The sequence below is a fragment of the Ixodes scapularis genome, unplaced genomic scaffold (genome assembly GCF_016920785.2).
Source record: "Ixodes scapularis isolate PalLabHiFi unplaced genomic scaffold, ASM1692078v2 PGA_scaffold2__306_contigs__length_199485367, whole genome shotgun sequence".
Lineage (NCBI taxonomy): Eukaryota > Metazoa > Arthropoda > Arachnida > Ixodida > Ixodidae > Ixodes > Ixodes scapularis.
The window spans coordinates 69,545,528-69,569,353 of NW_024609857.1; the positions used below are offsets into that span (position 1 = coordinate 69,545,528).

The window sequence follows — 23,826 nt, forward strand, 5'->3', positions numbered from 1 at the left end:
ATTAGCTGCGGTTCAGAGTATATGACACTTGGCCATGTTGTGGCTTAAAATCATGGTTGCCAGTTATATGAAGCTTTATCTAAAATGACAGGAAACGCTTTTTCGTCCCTCACAAATGTTTAAACAACCCGCGACGGAGCATTGCAATATTGCAGCAGCTTCCTAGCACCGCATCTAATGCTGAGGAAGTCGTACTTTTGGATCATGATGATCGGCAGTTGCGTTTGCTATGAGCAAGACCCAAAATGGCGGCTCCCAAAACAATCTTGGGGAACGGAGTGCCGATAATTTAAAGCTCATTTAGTGACTCTATGCATAAAGTGAACTAGGGTGTATTATTTTTCTCTTCGTCTTCATTGTTTATTGATTTCAATCATATCGAATAATGAAAACATTATATCACGCTACGCTTGTGTAATTATTTGCCTTAGATTTATTAGCCTGACCCAGTACCTAAACCATTGAGTTACCGATAGTAAATCTTCCAATATATTTTTTTAAATGTGAGGGTAAAAAAATACAAAGATTGATGATGATACAGACGCCAACGCCGCCCTCGGAAATTTTGTGAACATTAGAAATCACCAGTTTGTCTGCCATCCGCCAGATAGCGTAAAAAAACACCCAAACAGTTTTTAATAGTTTTTAAAATTAGCTAAACTTTACACCTATTAAGAAACCAAAGCAAGATCATTGTGAAAATTTAATACATCGCTATGTATATCTATTCCAAACAATAAATAATATTAGATGCCAATAAATCTGTCTGATGTCTAAAAAAGATATTTATTTTTATTTATTTATTTTATTTATTTAGGAATACTGCGGGCCAATTGCGGCCCAAGCAGGATTGGGGGTTATAAAAGTGAAGTAAAAAAAAAAAAAACGCAACACCAGGTAATCCGTAATGCGTCAGAACAGGGATGTTTGAAACGCTCCTGGAGCGTTATGACTTTGAAAATGAAAAAAACATTGGGTAAACATTGTAGCTCTAAATGTTTTAAAAGATTTTATCATAGTTTAATTATTTCCTCAGCGGCATTTGAAGTACCATGACTCGAAGCACAAAAATGTGCTATGTTTGATATACAATATCTAAACAAAAAAAGTTTACACAACATTAAATTTTTTTTCTGTGTATTACCAATTATAAGCACTACATCTGTAGCTAATTTCATTGTCCTAGCGCGTGTCACTAAAAATATATTTGTGCTGAAAAATGTCAATTTTAGGGCAATATTTGGAGGGATGAAAAAAACAAAGTAGTGCAAATACCAAAAAAGTGCATCGTTACATTCTGCTCCGAGATCATCTTAACAAAACTGCTATATTGAAACTGTGTTATCTTGAATGGATCGTTCATAAAACATGAACTGGCGGAGCAAGTGAGGGTCCGCGCCATCATATTCGCAACGCTACAAATGCGCATGAACAGTAAAAACCAACACATACATAATATCAAATGAAAGAGGATTGCATTGCCTTTCGAATGACACGTACCAATCCCACAAAACAGTATTTAAAAGGAGATGAGTAATGACCTGCCAAAAAGTAGCTAAACTGCCACATTCAGTGGGACCGTGGCCTTAAACCAAGCCACAGCTGCCTCGTCAAGCGCGCTTTTCTGCGGGGTACAGAGGCTACGAGTACGAGTGCGTAGCCAAATTCGATCACGGAGCCTCCTTCACTCGTCCCGTGGAAACGGCACCTTTTATCAATGCTATCGCGGAATGAAATTCATGACCCTGATGTCCAGTGCATAGCGAGAACTTCGGCGATCGCAGCGTCGACGCACATTCCGAGCGGCGAACATTTTCACTGTGGACTTCTTCAGCTGCACGGCGATCTGCTTCGACCGCGGTAGGTCCCAGAAAGAATCACCGAGCTGAACACTACGCAATTTCACGTAACACAGAACTTCGAAAACACCACGTCGCCCTTGCTGCGCCAGTCGAGGCAACCGCCATCTTGAAACTGGTGCTCTCGTTGGGTCCGAGATCTCTCGAGAGCGTCCCGCAAGGCCCGCCAGCCAGCAACGCGAAATCCCCAGCGTTGCGTGCCTACGCAATACGCTAGCCCTTTTATTGCGTTCTGCGCATGCGCACTCACGACCCGCAATTTCCTTGCGTACGCAAGGAAATTGACGACTGAGCTACAATAGGGAGTTTTAGAATAACGTACGCAATTTTAGCGCACGCTAGCGCTAAATTTAGCGCTTGTATTAGCGCACGCGACGCAAGAGAGTTTTAGAATAGCGTTTCTCCGCCGCGACGCAAAAGCCCAAGCATCTCGCGCTTGCGACGCCACCAAGATACAGTAAAAATTTTTATTTCACACACGAAATGCTGTAACTTTAGAAAAAAAACGAGTTTTTTGGTCCAGAGTAGCATTTTAATTTGTTTAAACATGAGAACGCGACGTGAGCGGTTGAGCGGTCGTGTCCGCTTGCGTCGCCTCGGCCGTGTACTGACCTTCGCACATCATACCTTCGCCGTGAAATGTTCGCGCGTCGCAAGCATCAAGTTGTCGGTAATCGCTGTCAAACCGAGTACAATGTCGTCCCGTATTGAAAATTGCAGTCGCGAGGATACCGCCGACGTCGCACTCACGACGCCGCCAAAGCAGCCGCCGAAATAATCCTGGAAGCCGCCATGTTTTTTTAACTGTGCTCGTCTTGGATTTAGCCAACTTCTCATCACGAATCCTCCTAGGAGAAGCGCAAAGACCCCTTGCGTACGCACGCTATTTCCGAGAAATAGCGCACGCTAAAATTGCGCACGCAAAGCGCAAAACCTGGTTTGCGTTCGGAGCATGCGCAGTGGCGACGACCCTATTCTTTGCGTACGCAAAGCTTTAGCGTGCGCTATTCTAAAACTCCCTAATAACTGTCTTTTATCCGCGGCTAGTTTGGTTGTCTGAACCATAGTCTTACTTGGAACGACAAGCTGTGTTTCACCCGGGAGCTGGTTGCGCGTGCTTCTCTCGGATCCTCTTTTTCTTCGCGCCAAGGTGCGCGGGTGCCGGCCGGCGTTGGGTGTTGAGTGCTGTCGTCTGTTGGACATTTGTCCGCCACAGGAGCTCCCCCCTAGTCACGGGGCAGTTTAGCCGTTGCGTGGAACGACGCTGCGGAGGCGGGTTAGCGTCAAGGTGGACCCTGTTGACAGGTGATTTTCGAGCCGGTGCTGTAGCTGCACTGGTTTTTGGACGTGTTATACTTGAGCTGTCTATCTCAGTTCTTGTGACAGTATGCGAACATGTCAAGTTATCTGATTCTGGTTCAGAGGTATTGGCCGTGTGAGCAGGTTTCAGTCGATCGAGGGATACGGTACCCTCTTTTCTATTGTTGTCAAGTTTGTAATTTTTGGGTGCTCGCGCAATTACCTTTAAGGGTCCTGTGTATGTAGGTTGTTGTGGTCGTCGCACTGCGTCGTTGCGCACAATTACGTGGGTTCCCGTTTCCAGATAGGGGCTCACGAACACTTGCGATTGGTGTGGCTTGCGAAAGGGTACCGGTTGAAGAGATCGTATCACGGTTTTAAGCCGTGCAACGTAGTCAAGGGGATCCGGTAACTCGGTGTCTGGTGATGCCACAAAAAAATCGCCTGGTAGTCGGAGTGAAGATCCGTAAACCAGCTCTGCGACGCTGCAGTTGGTGTCCTCCTTTAGTGTTGTGCGGAGTCCTAGAAGGATCATAGGAAGAGTTTCTGTCCACGCCGTATTATCTTAAGCTTTTAATGCCGTTTTCAGTTGCCGGTGGAATCTTTCGACGAGGCCATTGGAAGCAGGATGGTATGCTGTCGTCGAGATATGGTTAACGCCGAGCAGTTGTGAAAGTTTCGCGAATAATCGGCACTGGAACTGTCGGCCTCTGTCCGTTGTAATTTTTGTCAGCACACCAAAGCGACTTATCCAGGTGGAGAAGAACGCTTTCGCGACCGTCTCCGCAGTTACGTCTTCGATGGGGCAGACTTCAGGCCAACGTGTAAATCGATCAATGCAGGTTAATAAGTATCGATGTCCTCCTGACGGAGGAAGAGGACCGACGATGGTCGATGTGGAAGTGTCCGAATCTTGCCTCTGGAGGATTAAAAGATGAGATCGAAGTCGTTATGTGCCGATGAATCTTGGCTCGTTGACACTTCAGGCATGTACGAGCCCAGTGGCGAACATCTGTGTTCATTCGGGGCCACACACCTCTATGTACAAACGCAAATTATCTTTTTTTAGTGTAATACGGTCAGCGAGTGGAATAGAGGAGAGGGAGCGCCGCAAGGGAATGCATTCTTTTCCCTCCTCCTCCTCCAAGAAATCGTCCTTACCCCACCTCTAACTTCTGGTTTGCGACGGAGACCCCCTCTGGTCTCCGTCGCAAGCATCTCGATGTCTCGGTAAGCTCGAGCGGCGTAATGACGGTGTGTGGACTGTTCTCGTCATAAAACTGTGGCAACGACCTCATTCAGAGCCCGCATTCGCATCGACCGCCCTGAAGCCGCTCTAGGTCTGTTCGTCCAAACGTGGATGCCAAAAGTGCTTTGGATTATCGGTCAGTGTCTCGTGAGTGCCTGTCCGCCCCTTCGGCCTCACAGGAATCGCAAGTCGTTTTTAATCATCATATGAAACCGCCAAATAGCAAATATATTCTCCACGATTACTCTCCCACCGAGACGCCAGAGGCGGAAAGGTTAAGAGGGAAAGGGAAAAACGCACATGACGGGTGGGAAAGGGAGAAAACGCACACTTTGTGAGATTACTGAGTGGCTTCAAGGAGGAAAATGCAACAAAAGCAACTGCTTCTTAGCCTCCCTTTGTCCTCTTTATTGGGTCAACCAGAAGCAAATAGCGCACCTCCCCCCCCCCTCCCCCCCCCTCCCCCCCCCCCCCCACCCCCACCCCGATGCAGGGTGAACCGCCTTCACCTGCTTGGCCGAAGGGCTCCTGTCCGGCGCTCTCCGGGTCTGTCCGGCACTTTCCGGGTCCGGAAAAAGTTCAACATAATAATATTTTCACCCCCCAAAGTGGGACCCCCAAAACGTCACCTTCACGCGGCCGTTGACGTACCTCCTCTGCCCCCCCCCTCCCTCTCCCTCCCTCCCTCCCTTCCTTCCTTCCTTCCTTCCTTCCTTCCTTCCTTCCTTCCTTCCTTCCTTCCTTCCTTCCTTCCTTCCTTCCTCCCTCCCTCCCTCCTCTCCCCCGGAGTTTCCGGGAGCCGTTTTCGCCGTTTTGCGGGTTGGTTTGGACCGTCCTCAAATCCTCATTCGTATAGAACCGGTGGATTTACGAAAGCGGTAGAAAACGTTTCAAAGCAATTCCTAAGACTAGTAGACAACGCCGGTGTTCGGTGTCGCAAAGACTGACCCTGACGCCACCGCTCCCTCTGCGCGAGGAGCATTCGACGACCTCTCTGGCTTTCATAGGAGGGAGACAATGGGTAGAGACGAAGGGCGCTAGCCTCTGCGTCTACCCACTATTCTTTTAACGAGAGCTCCGCACCCTGACGCACCGCACCCTCTCCGCAAGGAGCAGACGAACCCTCACGCCGCACAAGTTAGAAGATTATAAAGTTAAAAAGCTTTACAATCCTTAAAGTCATTATAACAAAAGGATCACTAGCCAAAATAACTACATATGTGCTCAGTACATACCCGTAAGTGTTGAAGGAAGCAACGTAGTTGAAGTGCGTGATTTCTACGGCCTTTGGGAGCCCTGTGGTGCCCGACGTGTAGGCCAGCGCCATGAGGGTGCGCTCCGGGTCCGGTACGAGGATCTCTTTGAATTCTGACTCCTTCCAGTGGGAAAACTTGGAGGCAGACACGAACCCCTCGGCAACCCCCATCACGAAGAGGCCCTGAAATGCGCAATCAATTCCTAGGAATTCTATTACGTATAAAAGTCCTAATATTGTTCCTTCTTAGAAGTCACGCAGTAGTAATGTGCCTCTCAATAAGATCATGTAAAAGATATTCATACACAATATTAACATTATTTGCTTTTATACAATGGCAGGATTAGCTGTACCCACCTTGAACGGAGCCACCGCATGCACATTGCTAACTTTTTGGACAAACTTTTGGTCGGTCAATATGTGCACAACGTCGGCGTCTTTCACTTGGTAATGGAGTTCTCCTTTGAACAAGCAAACAAAATGGTCTCAGTTAGATTAGAAGAATGAAGCACTTCATTTTGTATTTAAGCCGTACGAACCCAACACCGCACACCGAAGATGACAAGAGATTTAAAACGGACGTCAGGTAACATAGGACGACCACTAGCCAAATCTGTATGGCTTACCCTAGAAGGGCTTGCTTCCGACAATTTCGCTATAATGAGTTATTTCGCATTAAAAAGCGCTAGTAAAAGACACTACGTCGTTGTTTCGAGTAAAATGGGACAAATATTTTAAATATAATCTTAAACACAAGCAGAAATCGAAACCGAAACTTCGGCTCCGTCCGGCAACATTGGCCTCGGGTCGATAAGCACATGGCTATCATGTGGTACGAGATGTCGCGTGATCCTCATCGCAACGATCGGCGGGATTGGGGCGGGCGTGTGCGAGGCGAAAGTGTCGTCTGCACCGCACTCCTCACCACGTTTTGGTGTCTACGACATTCGACGACGTTTGCACGATTGCGGTATAAGTCTGCGTATGTAGTGTCAGTATTGTAAAAAAGACTCCGAGAGACAATGATCATAAACGGTGAGACGACGACGGCGGTTGTGACGCGGGAGATGGCGGTAAAGGCGGGACCACGGCGGGGCGACCGGACGGCTCCCAAGACGCTCGACCGCAGGCGCGTCAAGAGGAAACGTTGCTGACGTCACCCGTTTCGCTTGCCCGGAGAACTGAAAACAAGCAAAAGAGGGAAACGGTGATGACGTCTAACTCAATGTTGGCTACGCCCACGCCGTAGCCTTGACTGCGCTGTTGGTCGCGTCTTAGACCGATGCAACTAAACAAACTGCGCCGGCGCGCGCATTTCGGAAGTTGTACCGCCGCTATGCTACTTGTAGTCATAGTCATCCCTTTCTGGCTTCCCCGCTACATAGGGCTGCGCATACATCATCGTAGACTATCGTTCGGGACGCCCCGGTATCAGCTTGGTTCTGCTACATGTATGTACTTCATACAAGTGTGTTGCTTGTGATGCCTGTTTGTCAGCAAGCGCAGAAAAGCAGAGGCCTGATTCACGAAACGATCTTACGCCAAAAATGTGCGTGAGACAAAACGTAAGAATAAATCCCTGTTCACGAAACGAAATTATCGTAAGTTTTGAGCAAGTTACGACGAAATTTTACGACAGCTTCGAAGCTGTCTTACGCACTTTTTACGATCAAATCCGCTTGGTCGACAGCGTCGCTCAGTTACATGGTCGCGACGACCAACGGACGTTTATTTTTCTACGTGCACTTCTCGCGCGTCCAGACTTCAAGCAGCAAGAAAAAAGTAAAAAGTACTTGAAACGGACCACGACGAACAAGAACGCCGGATCCACAAACAACCGGGAAAAGCGCCAACGGCCACGATTCCACCGACCAAGCGAGCTCGGAAGAATATAGGCTTAGCAGGCACACCGGCTCTGCGCAGCGTTGCTCCGATGGTCCTTGGCCAAGACCGTCTGCCCACGACCGGCTGGCGTGCTGAATAGCATATACCCGTGCGACCCTTGTCGACCCTTCCCGTATTATAGTTTGATCGCTGACCTCAATTTTAGATTAGGTGCTCAATCTCCTCCCCTTGTCATCTCCATGTTTTCCGAGGCAGCGGTGACGAACGCTGTCGTCGAAAAGGGACTCTCATCGATTTTATCTCCTTGTTTTGTGTGATATAGAGCTCAAATAAACGCCGTATCAATTGTCTTCGCAACACGGTATGTACACTTTGTTATTAGTATGCCGTTTTTATTCTGACACTACTGCACGTCACTGTCGAACTATAACAGTTCGTGGGAGCTACGCCATGCCGGTCCAACCTTTCTTTGCCGAGAGTCACGTCAGTATCGAGTTGCAATCGTAAAATATCGGTCCCGAAGCGCTTACCAATTCGCGGTCTAACAGCGCAAATCCAGCACTTCGATCAAACGCGCGCGTCCGCTCCGAGTGTGAGCAGGTATTTACGTGGCTCTTGCTGACACTCTCGTAGTTCAAACGTATATTTTTTTTAACGTCGGATCGCTCCGGCATTTTCGAGGCCGCGAAAAACGCCGCGGCGATTTGTTTCCATCTACGTCACTTTGCAAACGACTGGCACGGGCAGTGTTTTCATAACGACGACAGTTCTGGGGTGCTATGTTGCGCTTTTTGGACTCCCAGGAGACTAGGGAAAGGGAAGTGACGTCAACGACACAGCAAACGCAGATTGGGTGTTGCTTTCGTTTTCTTCTGTCAACATCCAATCTGCGTTTGCTGTGTCGTTGACGTCACTTCCCTCTCCCTAGTCTCCTGGGAGTCCAAAAAGCGCAACATAGCACCCCTGTTGACTTCGTAGCGATGGAGTTCGTAGCAGTCAACGGAGGCGGTTACGCATCCCGGCTTCGGCATTCGGGCGCGTTTAAATTGTGTTAGCGTCGACATATCACTGCGCGGACACGAACCCCTGACGAGCGGTGGCCGAAAAGCCGCCTGTGTTAGTTGTTAAAAGTCCACGTGCTCCGAACTGCTTCGAACCATGCTGAGCTCTCCGATTGGTTGTTCGTGCTGCCGAAGACGCCGTCGCCATACCAACAGCACCCATAAGTTCTAGTTTTTTCGTACGAGAACGTCGCTTTCCTCCTTTCACTTAAAGGGACACTGACACCCCCCAAAACTTTTTTTTAATTTTTTTGCCAGGCGCTTCATTATGGTGTCGGAGGACTACCCACTTAATATTTTGCAACAGAGTAGCGTATTTTTTTAATAAAGCCAAAAGACGCAACTGCTCGAAACCGAAACCGAAACCCGACGGAGGTCGGAGAAGTGGAGAGAAGAGAGCGAGTGGCGGAAGTCACGTGGCTACACCCGACCGTGCGTTTTTTTGTTTTTTTTTTTTCTCCTCTCCGGTAGCAGACGACACGACATGCGGCAACACCTCCTAGAAGGTGTTGCATGCGGCGTACGGGAACTGTTCGCCGTGCGATTCTTTTGCAGTTATGTTTGTTCCGCTCGTTGTTCTGTACTCCAAGATGAGTTGTTTTGTACATTGAGGACTTGGAGATGAGTAGTGAGTGCCCGTGGTGAATTTCCATGATCGGCTCCGAAAAGAATACACCCAAGATGTTGCGTGAAGAGCTGGCTCACATGTCCTGCGTCCTAAAAAAAAGGGGCATTGTGCGACAGAGTTTCCGAGAGATCAACGGGATCGGGACCAGTGGCTGGCTGCGATTCCTATAGAACATATACGGGCACCTCGGAAAGCGGGCGCTACCTGATTTATATGCTCCTTGCATTTTGTGGAAAGTGATTGAGTTCGCAGGTGTCAAAAAGGAAATCCCATACCATTTAATTCAGCGAAGTGTCGTCCATAACATTTTTTGTTATTTTTTTTTGTTTGTTTCTTCAGTGATAATTGTAAAAAAAAAAAAAAAAAAAAGATACGTAAACATCGGAAAATGATTGAAAAAAAAAAAAAAAAAAAAAGGTTCCACGGGAGATCGATCCCGGTCCTACCGCGTGTGAAGCGGACGTCTTTCCTACTGAGCTACTAAGGCGACTCCTTACTAGTGGATCTCTTTCCTTAGTAATAATTCAGCCAGTAAACTGCAAGTTGGAAAGTTTGATGCCGATTTTCCTCTACCAAAAGCACTCCCGGGTCGAAGTCGGGAAGCACCACGCATTGCCGACATTCGCACCAAGTAAAGAAATCGTACGCGTGCACATTCAACTCGAAGTAGACACGTCGTGCTTGACGTTTGCGCGAGCGATGTCTTCAGCCACGAGAAGGGAGCGACGGCTCGGCGACGTCTTTGTGCAAATCGGCTTGGTGGTCGGGCGAGTCGCACGGGATGAATACCAATTCTTTTGATCAGTCCCAAATTTCTCTTTTAAAGGTAGACAGAATTCGCCGGTACCGCGAACGACAGTTCTAAAATAGAGGTCCCACGCCATCCCCGCAAGTCCCACGATACGCGAAACGACGAACGCACAGAATGCTTCCGGTTGTCTGTGGAACTTTTTTTTTTTCAATCAACGTATTTGCAGCTTATTAGAAGCCACAAAAAATGGGTTTCATATTTTTTTCTATTTTTAATATTGAGTGTGTGCCTTCAGTGACCCACGATTAAATTATTAAAACTTCGATGAAATTTGGTGGTCGCATCGATACCTTAGAAAACGGCCCGTGACCGCGGAAAAGAGAGTCAGCGAGACTCGAACCGGCCAGTTCTTGATCGGCGGTTTTCGGGCGGAAAGAAACCGAATTTCGAGCCGCAAATTCTGTTATGGGTAGTTGAGCTGTCATATGTCACGTACAACTAAAAACCTCGGCGAGCATAAATACCCTGTCAGTGTCCCTTTAAGAACGCGTTCGTGAATACCGATTTCTCCTCTTCTTACGATGTTCATAACTTACGAACTTCTCAGCTAAGTTGTGGTAAACTAAGAAGCTGTTCGTGAATCTGGCCTCTGTTCCAGTCGTCGTATTGCCACGAATGACAAGTGAACAAAGAAAATAACTGAAAGAACTGAAACGTTTAATGGGGCGAACTTGTGCCCGAAAATAGAAAGGAAACAGAAGATAACGGCAGAGCGCCGAGGGCGTTGAAGTCGGCGTAACAGCAGAGTCGAACGCTGGGGCAAAACTGACTCCGGCTGGCCACCCGGAGCCCCCTTGTATACGCGTGGGCTTCTGGAACAATCGGCGTAGAAGGTTCGGCGTGCAGAACATTCTAACCTCGAATCAGCCCCAACACGGTTCTCTAATTTACCAGAACATTACATTAGAGTCAATAAAAATCCGTACCCGCGGCCAGGAATCGATCCCTGGCTTTCTGCGTGGAAGGCACGCGCGATAACCGTTAGGCCACGAGCGCGCTGCCTACTTTGTCAGCTGCACTTGCGGCATTATTCCCCGCTTTAAGAAAGTGTATCGTCCCGATGCAGCACAAAACGAAGACACAAATACACAACAAAAGGATAGCAGAGTCGCGAGCCCCAGGCCACAGTTCACAGTTCACTCCTTGACGAGAGTCCAAAGTTCTATCGTTCGTAATACGGCTTGAGCCGGACGCCGTGCACCAACTCGGGCCGTGGCTGGCGTCGTGCAGATGGGCGCGTTCCGTCGGGTAGAGCTTCGTAGTTCAGATCGCCGAGGCGTCGGATGATTTTGTAGGGTCCAAAATAGCGTTTGAGAAGCTTCCCGCTGAGGCCGCGGCGTTGTATCGGTGTCCACGCCCATACCCGCTCTCCGTGGACGTCCCGGCGACGAAGGTTATAGCGGCGTACGTCGACATGCTGTTGGTCATGAATCTTGATTCTTGCCAGTTGGCGAGCTTCTTCGGCGCGTTGGGAAATCAGTTGAGTGTCGTCGTTGCCATCGTCGGCCGGCACGTGAGGGAGCATGGCGACGAGCATTGTGGTAACCGTCCGGCCGTGTACCAGTTGAAACGGTGTCATTCCCGTAGTTTCTTGAACAGCTGTGTTGTACGCAAACATGACGCACGGCAGCACTTCGTCCCACGTCTTGTGTTCTACGTCGACGTACATAGAGATCATGTCGGCGATCGTCTTGTTGAGCCGCTCCGTTAGCCCGTTGGTCTGCGGATGATAAGCGGTGGTTCGTCGATGGCTGGTGTGACTGAGCCGAGAACCACTTGAGTCAGCTGTGCCATGAAGGATGATCCTCGATCTGTGATCAGCACTTCAGGTGCGCCGTGTTGAAGGGGGATTGACTCGACGAAAAACTTAGCGACTTCGACCGCTGTTCCCGATGGCAGGGCTTTCATCTCGACGTGCCGTGTAAGATAATCGGTCGCGACGATAATCCACCGATTTTTTTTCTTTATTTGTTTTTCCTTCAGTCGATGTTGGGTATGGCCCAAGTAAATCTCGCAAAAGAGACGGGACAAAAAGACGAAGAGGCACACAGGACAAACGCAAACGTGTGCTTCTTCGTCTTTTTGTCCCGTCTCTTTTGCGCTATTTTTAATATGAATGTCCACTACCAACTTGCCCAGCAGACCAAGCTTTTACAAGTAAATCTATTCCGACCTGCTGGAAGGTGTAGTCGGGGCAGGTATCGGCTGCAGGAGTCCTGCTGGCTTCGTCGGAGGCCTCTTACGTCGTTGGCACTCGTGGCAAGACCATGTGTACAGATGGACTGTTTTCGGGAATCTCGGCCAGATGTACTTGTCACGAATCCGGGCGAGTGTCCTGCTGTCGCCAAGGTGTCCAGCCGTCGGATCATCATGGCGTGCTTGAAAGATTTCTTCTCGCACGCTGGCCGGAACAACCAGCAACCAGGCAGGGTTGCGCGTTCCGAAGTTCTTTTTGAAGAGCACGCCTCGCCGCAGAACAGAGCTTGACAAGTCTCGGGCCAAGACTCGCGGAACTGAACTTCCTTGACCTTCGAGATGGTCGATCACGACGCGAAGTTCCGGGTCGTCTCGTTGAAGTGCTCCCATGTCGGTATCTGTAACTGCGCCGAGAAAACGGGTGTCATCGTCGTCGTCAGTGCTTTCGGGAGGAGATTCGACTGGGGCCCTAGACAAACAGTCGGCGTCGTTGTGCTTGCGGCCAAACTTATGGACAATGGTTACGTCGAATTCTTGCAGTCGAAGTCTCCAGCGCGCGAGGCGTCCTGATGGGTCCTTGAGGTTGGCGAGCCAACAGAAAGCGTGGTGGTTCGTGACAACGCGGAACGGGATCCCATACGGGTACGGGCGGAACTTGGTTAATGTCCAGACGACAGCGAGACATTCCTTGTCGGTCGTTCAGTAATTTTTCTCTGCCTTGGACAGTGCCCGGCTTGCGTAAGCGATCACCCTCTATGCTCCGTCTTGTTTTTGGACGAGTACCGCGCCGAGCCCGGCGTTGCTGGCGTCCGTGTGCACTTCCGTTTCCGCTGATTGATCAAAGCGTCAGAGGATAGGGTGCGACTGGAGTCTTTCTTTCATTTCGTTGAGCGCTTGTTCTTGCTCCTCCCCCCCTCCCCCTCCCCCCCCCCCCCCCCCCCCCGCCCCCCACTGGAAGCTCACGTCGTCCTTCGTCAGGTTCGTGAGCGGTGGAGAAATCTTGGCGAAATCGCGAACGAAACGTCTGTAGCAGACGCAAATTCCAAAAAAATCTTCTTACGGCTTTCTTGTCTGATGGCTTCGGAAATGCGGCAACAGCAGATGTCTTTGCAGGATCAGGGCTTACACCTTGGGCACTCACGACATGGCCCAGGAATTTGAGCTCGCCGTAAGCGAACTGACATTTTGACGGCATTAGTGTCAGTCCAGCATTCTGGATAGCCTGTAGCACGGCTCGCAAACGTCTCAGGTGCTCGTCAAATTCGCTCGCGAATACCACGACATCGTCGAGATAGACGAGGCAGCTTTGCCATTTCAAGCCGGAAAGAACGGTGTCCATTACGCGCTGGAATGTCGCCCGTGCTGTGCACAGTCCGAACGGCATCACTTTAAATTCGTACAGTCCGTCCGGCGTGACGAAGGCAGTCTTCTCACGGTCCCATTCGTCGGCCTCGATCTGGCAGTACCCACTCTTCAGGTCCAACGACGAAAAGTATCGGGCATGGCGCAGCCGGTCCAGAGTGTCATATATGCGTGGCAGCGGGTAGACGTCCTTTTCCGTTACGGCGTTTAGGCGACGATAGTCCACGCAGAATCGGGCAATGAACCAAAAACGACTGTTCTTCCCTGTCAGCAATGTTCACTTACCTTCCGTCTTGGCTAAGTAACAGCATTTCTGCTGAGGTATCCTTTGGCTAGGACCCAGCAGTTACTAAAAGTAGGCTAACTCATTGCGTTTTTGAAAGAAAAATGAAAACGCAAATCGTACCAAAAGTAGGGATGGGTTATCTTTCGGGGGTGGAGAGTCGCTCGGAATGCTTTCGGGACTGGCGTAACTGCGGAGCATATAGAGTTACTCTGGCTCACACGGACAGGCAACGTCACCCTGACGGTGCCCCCGCCTTAAAGGGGTACTGCGACGAAAGCCTAGCGTCAATTTTATAGTCTAAATGTCAACCACGTTCTGGCCACAACACGGGAATCAATGTTTTGCTCTAAAAGAGACTTGCATATTAATTAAAACGAATAAACCGAATGTCGTTACGTCATACTATACACTTAGAAGCAGCGCCGCTCCGCGCAAGTAGGGCGGCAAGCTACGTCGCGCGAGCACTGTCCTAACTTGTCCCGAAACGGGTTTTCCTTCGTTCTAGCGCCTTTTCAACTCCTGCGGGGCGCGGGAATCGTGAACGGCCAGGTTGTAACGGTTTGGCACTACCAAGTGGCAAAGCTCACAACCGCGCCAGCATCCCTGTAGCTTCGCCCGTCAAGGAAAACCTGACGTGACGAATGCGCTGGCCGGCGCCGGATCTCCCGAGACGCATCGCGCTCTCCGACTCATTAAAAAAAGTGAAACGAATTTGGATTTAAAGTGTAAAGGATTCACTAAATACACCGCGTTGAGTCTCAATTCAAGCTCAATAGGTTGTTTCTTTTGGGTTCCCTATTGAACCGTCACAAGATATTGGCCACCGAGTTTTAATTAAATTGTTAGCAATTGCATTTCAATTGATTTTGTGGACAATGCTTAATATAAGTTTTTATATTGAGTTTCAATAAACGTTTTGCGATTGAGTTTCAATAACATTTTTGCAGCTCTTTTTCAAGAAACATTTCCGCAACTGCGATAAAAACACCTGCAACGTGTGGAGAATTTTTATCTTATAATTATTTAAAGTACGGAACATGAAAGAAACGGAGAACTTGAATGGAAAGAACGAACGAAAACAACACACGCATCACATTTCCTTTGACTAGTCCGCCGCCTTATATACCCTACATCTGAAAGGTATAAATTTAGCCGGTGACCACCTCAGCATTTCTTAAGGTTCCCAGTATGATATCCCCTCCTCGGGAGTCTGATGAATGATTATAAAATAATAATAATAATAAAAAAACATTGGTACAAACAATAATCGTTCGGTGCAGTCGCTAAACCCACAAAAACGATTACTAGCCGGACTGTTATCGTTTCTCTGCATCGCACCACTTAGGACATGACAATGCACGGTAGTTGCTCGCTTTAAATATTTTTTTTCCTTTACGAAGTAAGTAAAATAGGCTGAATGATGTCACTATTGGTGGCGAGATGTTTTGTTGGCGCCCTCCTATGGTTACCCTTCGTGACGTCATTATCTTGTGAACAACGAGTTTGAAGCTGTTTGTAAAGAGCAGGGTGGAAGCTTAAAATCATAGCACTCTCAAACCAACACTGCCAACACCGTCAAAATTGAAGTTCTTCCGTTCCTCTTATTTCCGCTGATGGGAAATCCTTTGCTGACGTCATAGTTAGCATTCGGCCTATCGTGGAAGATCGATCACAGCGACGCTTTCGATCGCTCACGTCACCAATAGTCGCCGACAGAGTGAAAACGGCATAGCGTCCCCTTCAAACACCCGGTCTTCAGCACGCGCTCCATGCCTTCCACCGTGTTTTCACAGCGCGCACGCGCTTGACGTGCACGAGACGTTGCAGCATTTTCGAGGGGGAGATTCAAGCTTGAGGGGAGGCAAGTGAAGCTCCTCCCTGTTGTTCTCACCTTGTCAGGGACGTTAGAGTTATTATAATGCAAGCTATATGCTTTCGAAGGTGTCAAAATATTTCTATTTTCTTTGTTGTAGAAATAAATTTAAGCACATATGTTTATTCTGAGAGATATTAGTGTACTCCTGGTTGCACTTGCTGGGTTCATTAACAGCAAAGGGCGCAAACCAGCTGATGTCAGCAACTCAATCATTAAAAGTCGTTTGAATCTCTAATGAGGAGGCAAAGAAATGCCTGTCAAGTAATAAAACCCAAGTGCATGCCCAGTGACTAAGCTAAAAGGAATGAGTGACAAAACTCAATTTATATTTCTGATGAGTGAACTTAGAATAACCAATAATGAGCTCTTAATAATGGAAGTCATTTGCAAATGTACTATGTAAATTCAAAATAATCGATATTGAGTTCTTGATGATAAAACTCGTTTGCATATCTAATCAGTGAATTAAAAAAAATAGAATTTAATTTGCTCATAATGAGCAAACTAAATCTTAGTCTTAATAAGTAAATTCAAATTAATGAATCTTTGGTTATAATTGAGCAAAATAAATTGTATTCTTAATTAGTAAATTCAATCCTATATATTGAGTTCATAATGAGCAACCTTGATTGCATACCTAATTATTAAACTCAAAATGATATATATTGCCTTAATAAAAAAAAAACTCAATTTCATTCTTAATGCGTGAATTCAGAAGAAAAGGTATATAGTTCTCAACGACCAAACTCATTTGCACTCCTAATAAGTAAATTAAATATAATCGGTATTGAGTTTTTTATGGCCAAACTCAATTCCATTCCTAATGAGTAAATTTAATAGAATCGATATTGAGTTTCTTGTGGTGATGCTCATTAGATTGAGTTTATATTGAGTTTCAATCGACTCTATAGAAATATATTAGAAACTCAATTGAAACAACTCAATCATTTTTGTAAGGGATCGCTGCACTTCAAGCGCCCTCTGGAATCTGCAGTTTGAAACGGAAAATATAGACATCCTTTTAAGATACAAGCGTGCGATTGTCACTTGCAGACTTCGTTGATCATGTTTAACTTATTTCTGAAGGTGGAAGTATATTTAAATTTTCATTTCAGTGGTCTTTTAATTTAAACGACCAGGAGCGCACCTATGAGATAGGCACCTTTACGGTCGGAAAAACGTTTAGTGAACTGTTTTCTTATTTCTTGTAATATTATATTCAACTGAGGACAGATTAAACCTTGTTTATATTCTTAAAATAATTTTAAGATATTGTGTAAAAGGTGTGCATGTTTGCTGCTATGTAGATATATGTATTTTGTTTACTTTCTTCACGTATATATGGCAACTAATGCAAGTTGTCCTGTTAGGAACTGTGGGGGGTGGAGGCCCACTCAGGCAGAAATGCCTCTCTTGTCTCTATCTCCCTACCGGGCCCCGTGATAAACCAAAAAAAAACTTCAAACTTCAAATGGCGGTACTTAAAAAATGTATAACATAACAAATGAAAGCTGTGCTCCAACAATGAGAAATCAGTCGTCATGCTGAGCGTCTCAGGGCTTATGCTATATTTAGCGTGAAACGTCATCAGACCTTGGACGTGTGCGAAAACTCCTGATGGTGTTCGGCTTTCCGCATGTACCGCAGATGAGTCAGGAGTTGGGAACGTCTGATGTTCAAAACTAAGAGATGTCGTTTTATAAATCTTACTTTCCGTTAGAGAGGCCTTTGCCAAGACGACCACTGCTCCGGCGAAAATACATCCGTACATGGCGACGTAGTTATCGATGCTATTGTCCAAGTGTAAACAAACGTGATCGCCGGGTTGGATGCCGTGAGCTTGGAACCCAGCGGCGTAGCGCTGCATCTGAATCAGGCATTCGGCGCGTGTCAAAACTCGTGAATCGTCCACCTGCAGGGGAAATAATAAAAAACACTTTTATTCTATGGTATGTTCATATTTCTGTAGTAATTATGTGTGTAATACCGTGGCCTAGCTTGACACCCAGTAAATATCTTTAAAAGTAGACTCCGCGTTTTGTAGGCCCTCAAAATGTTAAGTTGTAAATTACAAAACGTCCAACGCTTCCTTCGTTTCCGTGCTACTTGACCGTAACCAACCCTTCCTTCCACTGGTTCACAAGAATGGTACTTGTAAACGAACGAAATCCGTGCCCGGCGGACAGACACTATATAAGCTAGCCGTGAGGAAACAGACCATGTGCCTACCGAGAAAAATGACACCACCACCGTCAACAGATTGAGACACTCTTAGCAGCAGTGGGCTTGCTGCTGCAAGCTTCTAAGCCCTACATGTTTTCGTTTTTGACTGGCATGTTCATTGTTTGCCGTGACATCAACCCAGTGTTGTTTAACCTGGTTCCCCATGCAGTAAGGTGACACTACTGCGGCATATGTTGTTCAATCGACGATCAAGGCTGAGAACCAACATATAAAGGACAAGTAGAAGACTGGAGAGGAAAAGCACTTCTAGATGTCCTACCTTCTATAAAATTGAAGTGTACGCATGTTTATACAGCCTAAAACTTAGTTTGTCTCAACGGACAACTTGTCTCCCAGTTGTAGATGAGACATTTAGCCAGTGCAGTACAACCGCTCACCTGGGGTCTTTAACGTGTATGACATAGTAGTGATATACGACCGCACGCCGGTACGATGCTAATCCAGATCAAAACGGACAAGTGTGCAGATTAAACCCAGAATCCCTGGGCATGCCCTGGGTTCTGCAGCGCAAGCTTTCGCTTCACGTGTTCCGAGCTGGTGTGTGCTAGCACACTCGGCCAACGAGCCCCCCTTCCCTCTTCTACTTGTCCTTGTCTTTCGCACTAACTCTTTTTGAGATGTAGAACCAACTAGGCCATCAACTTATATTGATAAAAAAAATATAAAATAAGTGTCCAGCACGTTTCAACTCTACTGATATTTCTTATTTAGTTCGTCGAAGTTGCTAAAAAAAACAACAAAAAAAAACATCATGTCTCGAATGGTCTATTTCAAAGTACTAGAGTGGCCAGATCTTTTTTAAAGGGTTTGTTTCTGCTGATCATTAAAAGTTTCATGGCGTAACAGCAACATGATAATACGGCACTAAGCTAGGTCTCGAGTGAGACAAACTCCTATATTCTGGCTTAAGAGGGAAGCAAGGAAGAGAGAGCAGAGAGACTCGGAGAGAGAAGGAAGACAGGGGCGTCGCTTACGGTGATATGAACATTTATTATTGCTCACTGTTTAATAAAGAAGTTACGAACTGCGTTGTTACTTACCAACATAATTTTTTCTGGAGAAGTCTTCAGTTGGTCACTTGCGATTGCGTAGAAAGAACACTTCGGGATATCACAAGACGGGAAAGGTGAATACACAACGCCGTCCTCAATTCGCGTCTTTATCGGTGAGCCTGCATTCGAAACAATTTCCATGTTCACGAAAAGATAATCTCTACTTGTTCTAATAACTTACGGCATATCTGAGAAGCAACAAACAATGACTTTGAATATAACCCAAAAGTTTTAAAAGTATCAGAGGGACATGATTGATAGCGGTTGTTTAAAAAAAATGACAGCGAATAAAAGCAGGTGTTTTTATTCGCTGTCCGGCCCAGCAGTTACACCTGTGAATCTCACGTTAACGTGAGATTCACATCTCACGTTAACGTGAGATGTGAATATTTCACAGTTGACCGAAATTTGGTAAGGAAAAAAAAAAGGCTACTCTGCACATTAACGTTTAAATACGTTTCTCCTGCCTGAGTGGGCATATACAGTGAACGGAGTTTCCCAGAGTGTCTATCAACATGTCGCTTTAGCGGTTTTACAGAATGAGACGTCAAACTAAGCGAATGCGTCGGTGTGCTTTTCCCGACAAAATCATCTCCGCCATTATTTATTTTTTAATGTTGTGCTGCTGAAAGCACGGAGGCAGCGGGCTGACCACATGGATGGTTCCGATCTTTCAACCCTTTGCGTTGAAATAAAACGAGAAAGCGACAGCAAAGAGTGACCGGGACAGCCGTTCGCGTATTAACGCCGAGATGTTTCGGTGGCGCCCTCTTACGGTTTCTGTTCCTGACGTCACGACTAGATTTTTTCTCGCCGTGACGTCATAAGTTTTAATCGTCGACTGTTCATCATCAGTTCCAAACTATAAGTTTGATGGTGTTCATAAAAATAACAATGGAAGTTTGAGGTCATCGCATACTTAAATCAACATCGTCGTAGTTGGCACAAACACTGCGCCGATTTCCGTCGGCGAAAAAAAGATTAATCCAGATAAATACGTCAACGGGAGCGTTTGACCAGTCGTGAATTGCGACCAGAGCGACGCTTTCGATCGCGAACGTCGCTGATAGCACATGTCGGCGAGCGCAAGGATTATATGTGCAAAGAAATTACGAATCAAATAGTCTGCTTCATCATTCTTTTCCGTTCGTGATTGGTCGGTCACAAGTGACGTGCCGACGCGTCTTTTTCTTGTTTTGGTTACTACGCAGAATTAACACCTCTTAGATAAGAAAGCCTAAGTGCCGAATTTTCCAGCGTCACTAAAGCCCACCTTAGGCTACACATTGGACACGACTACCGTATCAGCATTTGGCTTGGAGCCGTGTTCTCACTGATTGGACACGACTCCTAGCCGAGCGCTAACCACGTAGTCATGTCCAATCTTTGGTCTACGGAGGCCCTCTTTAATGACGTAGAAAAATTCAGCACTTCGGATTTCTTATCTAGGAGTTGTTGGTTAGAATACGAGGCAAGGTTGCTGCGGGAACTCTGTCTGTCAGTTGCTGAAAATTCAGATGAATCGTAGCTAAGAACAAAATGGTAAACCGAAATCGCTAGAAAGCACCTGATCAAAACACCTACGAGAATAATGAAAAAACAACTTTGTTTCGTATTAATTAATTTAGGACTTTGGTTTTAAAATAAAATAATGCTCCTTAGCCCAGAGTTGATTAGGCGCCAGGTGCAACTCAGAGTTATAAACAAAAATATTGTTTATACAAAAAAAAAAGAAGTGAAGGTATTTTTTTTAAGATTTAAGAAGCGGAGAAGCTTGTGGGCATGATGCGCCTACACTCGCGCAGCTTATTGGTGAACAATGTTGTAATATATTGAGTTGTACACTCATAGCAAGACTGTGACCTTAGTGACTGTTAAGAAAGTTACAAAGAAACATATAAGTTGCGGGATTAGAACGTATAAATAAAAAATAAGAACTCGAAAACAACCCTCCTACATCGATATCTCAAACGGATCGCCGTACTTCTGGAAAAGAAGGCCGCGATCAAGCGAGGGCCTATGACGTCATACTCCTCCTGAAAAATTTGAGAATGAAGGGAAGCAGCCTCGCTTCTCTCCTCGTCGCCTCGAATCACCAGACCGACGGGACGAAGCGAGGAGGAGAGGGAATGATAATCGTGACGTGATTTGTCTCGTCGGTCTCTTCGGCCATGTTCAATCGCGCACTTCTTTTCCGAAAATACGGCGATCCGTTAAATATATCGCTCTATGAGTGATGTTTTTCGGTATTGCAGCGTCCCGCCTATCAGTCCAGCCTTGTTTTGTGAGCTCGACATTTCGGTTCACTATCCCTTTAAACAATGTGCGCCGTAATACGAGGACAAGAGAAGGACACAACAAGCGCTGTTGTGTCCTTTCTTCCTGCTTTTTAGGCGATGATTGTTTACAGAATCACGTACTAACTATTCCATCTCTCTATTTTAATAAATATAAGACACGCACTCTGTTTATAGGGAGGCATCTATTCGTGAACGGCACTCAATGGCAGAGACGCTTGCACAAAGAGCTGTTTTATCAACATCTTTTTTGTGCGTTTTGGAGTACTAAAGTTCCTGCTAGGATCCGAACAAACTGTGAGGTACTGTATCAATATAATATAGCCCTACAAATAGTGACTGAACCCGTGGTCTTGCACAAATCTAGATGCCGCGACTAATATCGAAAAGGGCCAGACGCGAGAATCAGGTATCCACAATTTTATCCTATATTAGCCTAATTTCTCAAAACCATTGCACCGAATTATAGCACCTATAGTCAGTTACAGGTTAAAAAAAAGCTTTCAAGGGTATGGAGGAGAGGGGAGGAGGAAGCAGACGGAATGTTGGAGGAAAGAGGAGGAAACCTCTTCTTCTCTTCAGCATTCCGTTGGCTTCCTCCTCCCTAGCCAGAAAACTTTTCTTAACCTGTCACTGACTGTAGAGTTTATCAGCCCGCGTCTCATACACATCTCTTTGGGTATGCTAATCTTCACGTACCTGGTTGTTGCATGTCCCCGGTCAGCCGCACAGTTTTTAAGCCAACTCAGCCAGAATGCGAACGTTCCATATACAGCCTATTCCTCAGCCTTTGGAAGCGATGTTATTTCCTCTTCCTCCCCCTTTGAATTTGGTGTACGAGTTCCATACTCTGTTGCACCACAGCTGGAAATCGGGTTTTGTTTGCTCAAAAATATAGGTCTCGGTTTGCAGCTGTGGGGTGTTATTCTGCGTGGCCTGAAAAAAAAACGTCATATATCGCTGTTTATTTATTATATTATTTTTATGGTGCGCAGAAGGACACGTGCGAAGCAGACCGCACTTCAGCGTTCGAGTGTGCCTGAAATACCACTTGCGAATTTAAGCATGATCTGGTTGTTGTTGTTGTATTTCTTCTTTCAGCGAGCATCAAAGACAAAAAAAAAAAAAAAAGGGCTCGCGTTTCGCAGGCGTCAGACACAACTATAGTAGGTGACAGGTTAGGAGTTCAGGGGAAACTCCTCCCACCCCTTTCAGCTTTTGCAGAGCGAAAGCTGGAGAGAAGGTCGCCTCCTCTTCGGCGCTGGATCTTGTAAAGTGGGAAGAGATGGGAGGAGTTTTCCCTCAACTCTTAACCTGTCACCGACTATAGTTAATGCTTGTCTGTGAATTTTATTATAAAAAAAAAACTTCATTTATTCGTCTGCTAATGGGGGGCAGCCAGGTACCGCTTAAGCTTTGTGTGGTTAGTTTACACTCCTCGCCAATCTCCGCATGCAGGCGATTTGCTAACCACCGACAATTTACCCCTGTTTCACAGTTGGTAACGAAGTGCGCACAGGTGTTTTCTTGCGTCCACGATGAAAACAATTGGGCAGCAGTACAAATTCAACAGCACTATCTATCTTGTGCAGAAAAATAACGACCGATACGCTTTTGTGGCGAAAATGATACAGTCGTCAAACTTTTGAAAAATTGGCAACGACCTTTACTTTCAAACTCCTGTAATTAATTAAATGCATTACAGAAAATTTGTGAGCAAATTCATTAGAAAATTGGAGTCAGATGACGTCAAATTCTCCCGCTAAATTTAGCGAGAAAATTGAGTTGATATCTAGGTCACAAGACGTGAATCTATTCAGTTACCCGCTAAATTTAGCGGGTAACTGAATTGGTGTATGGGACACGCAACGACAAGTTCCCGCTATAGTCACAAAACGCTATTTTTTTTAACATACTGCGGTCTTGTTGGGGTTATTGCGGGGTGGGAGACTATGAGACAAATGCGAACATACAGTTATAAAAGCAACACTACATCAAACAACATAAACATTAAAATCAACCGGTGTTATCGGAAAACAGGAAAGTTATTAGGCGATAGTGATCGAATATTTCCGGGTAATGAGTTCTAAACTTAAATTGGAGCTGAGTTTCCCTTCTCAATTTAGCGGGGGAATCTGAATAGACGTATCGAAAACGTGCCGTCCATTTCCCCAAGGTGTATAGATCACTTGACGTCAGGTGACGTCACCTAATGCCACTTTCCCAGCTAAATTTAGCGGAAAATGCACGGACGGACGGACATACACAATTTTGGGATCGGGAGTGACGTTAAAAAGCATTTCATGTTTTAATATGAAGTGTCATAGTACGGAGACCAATTATAAATACGCGCCCTGCCTGCCATAGCATTAAACCAATCAGAACTTCAGCCAAGAATCACGTCGCGAAAATAAACTTTAAAATCTTTTTTGCCTGCCATAGATATTCAGCCAATCTCCATAGTACGAACGTGAGATGTGAATATTTCCTCTGCCTGCGGTGGCAA

General features: G+C 46.3%; 1 protein-coding gene across 1 annotated transcript in view; it reads right to left on the bottom strand.

The window, feature by feature from the left end:
* LOC120838683 (4-coumarate--CoA ligase 1-like) overlaps positions 1–19,032 on the bottom strand; it is a 273,015-nt gene extending 253,983 nt beyond the window's left edge. Inside the window, exons 1-4 of the mRNA XM_042291430.1 lie at positions 19,012–19,032; positions 17,438–17,639; positions 6,020–6,123; positions 5,643–5,845 (exon numbers count right to left, since the gene is read on the bottom strand). Coding sequence (XP_042147364.1) covers positions 5,643–5,845; positions 6,020–6,123; positions 17,438–17,639; positions 19,012–19,017 — 515 coding nt within the window. The 5' untranslated portion in view covers positions 19,018–19,032. The remainder of the gene's footprint in view (positions 1–5,642; positions 5,846–6,019; positions 6,124–17,437; positions 17,640–19,011) is intronic.
* Between the last annotated feature and the right edge of the window lie 4,794 nt (positions 19,033–23,826).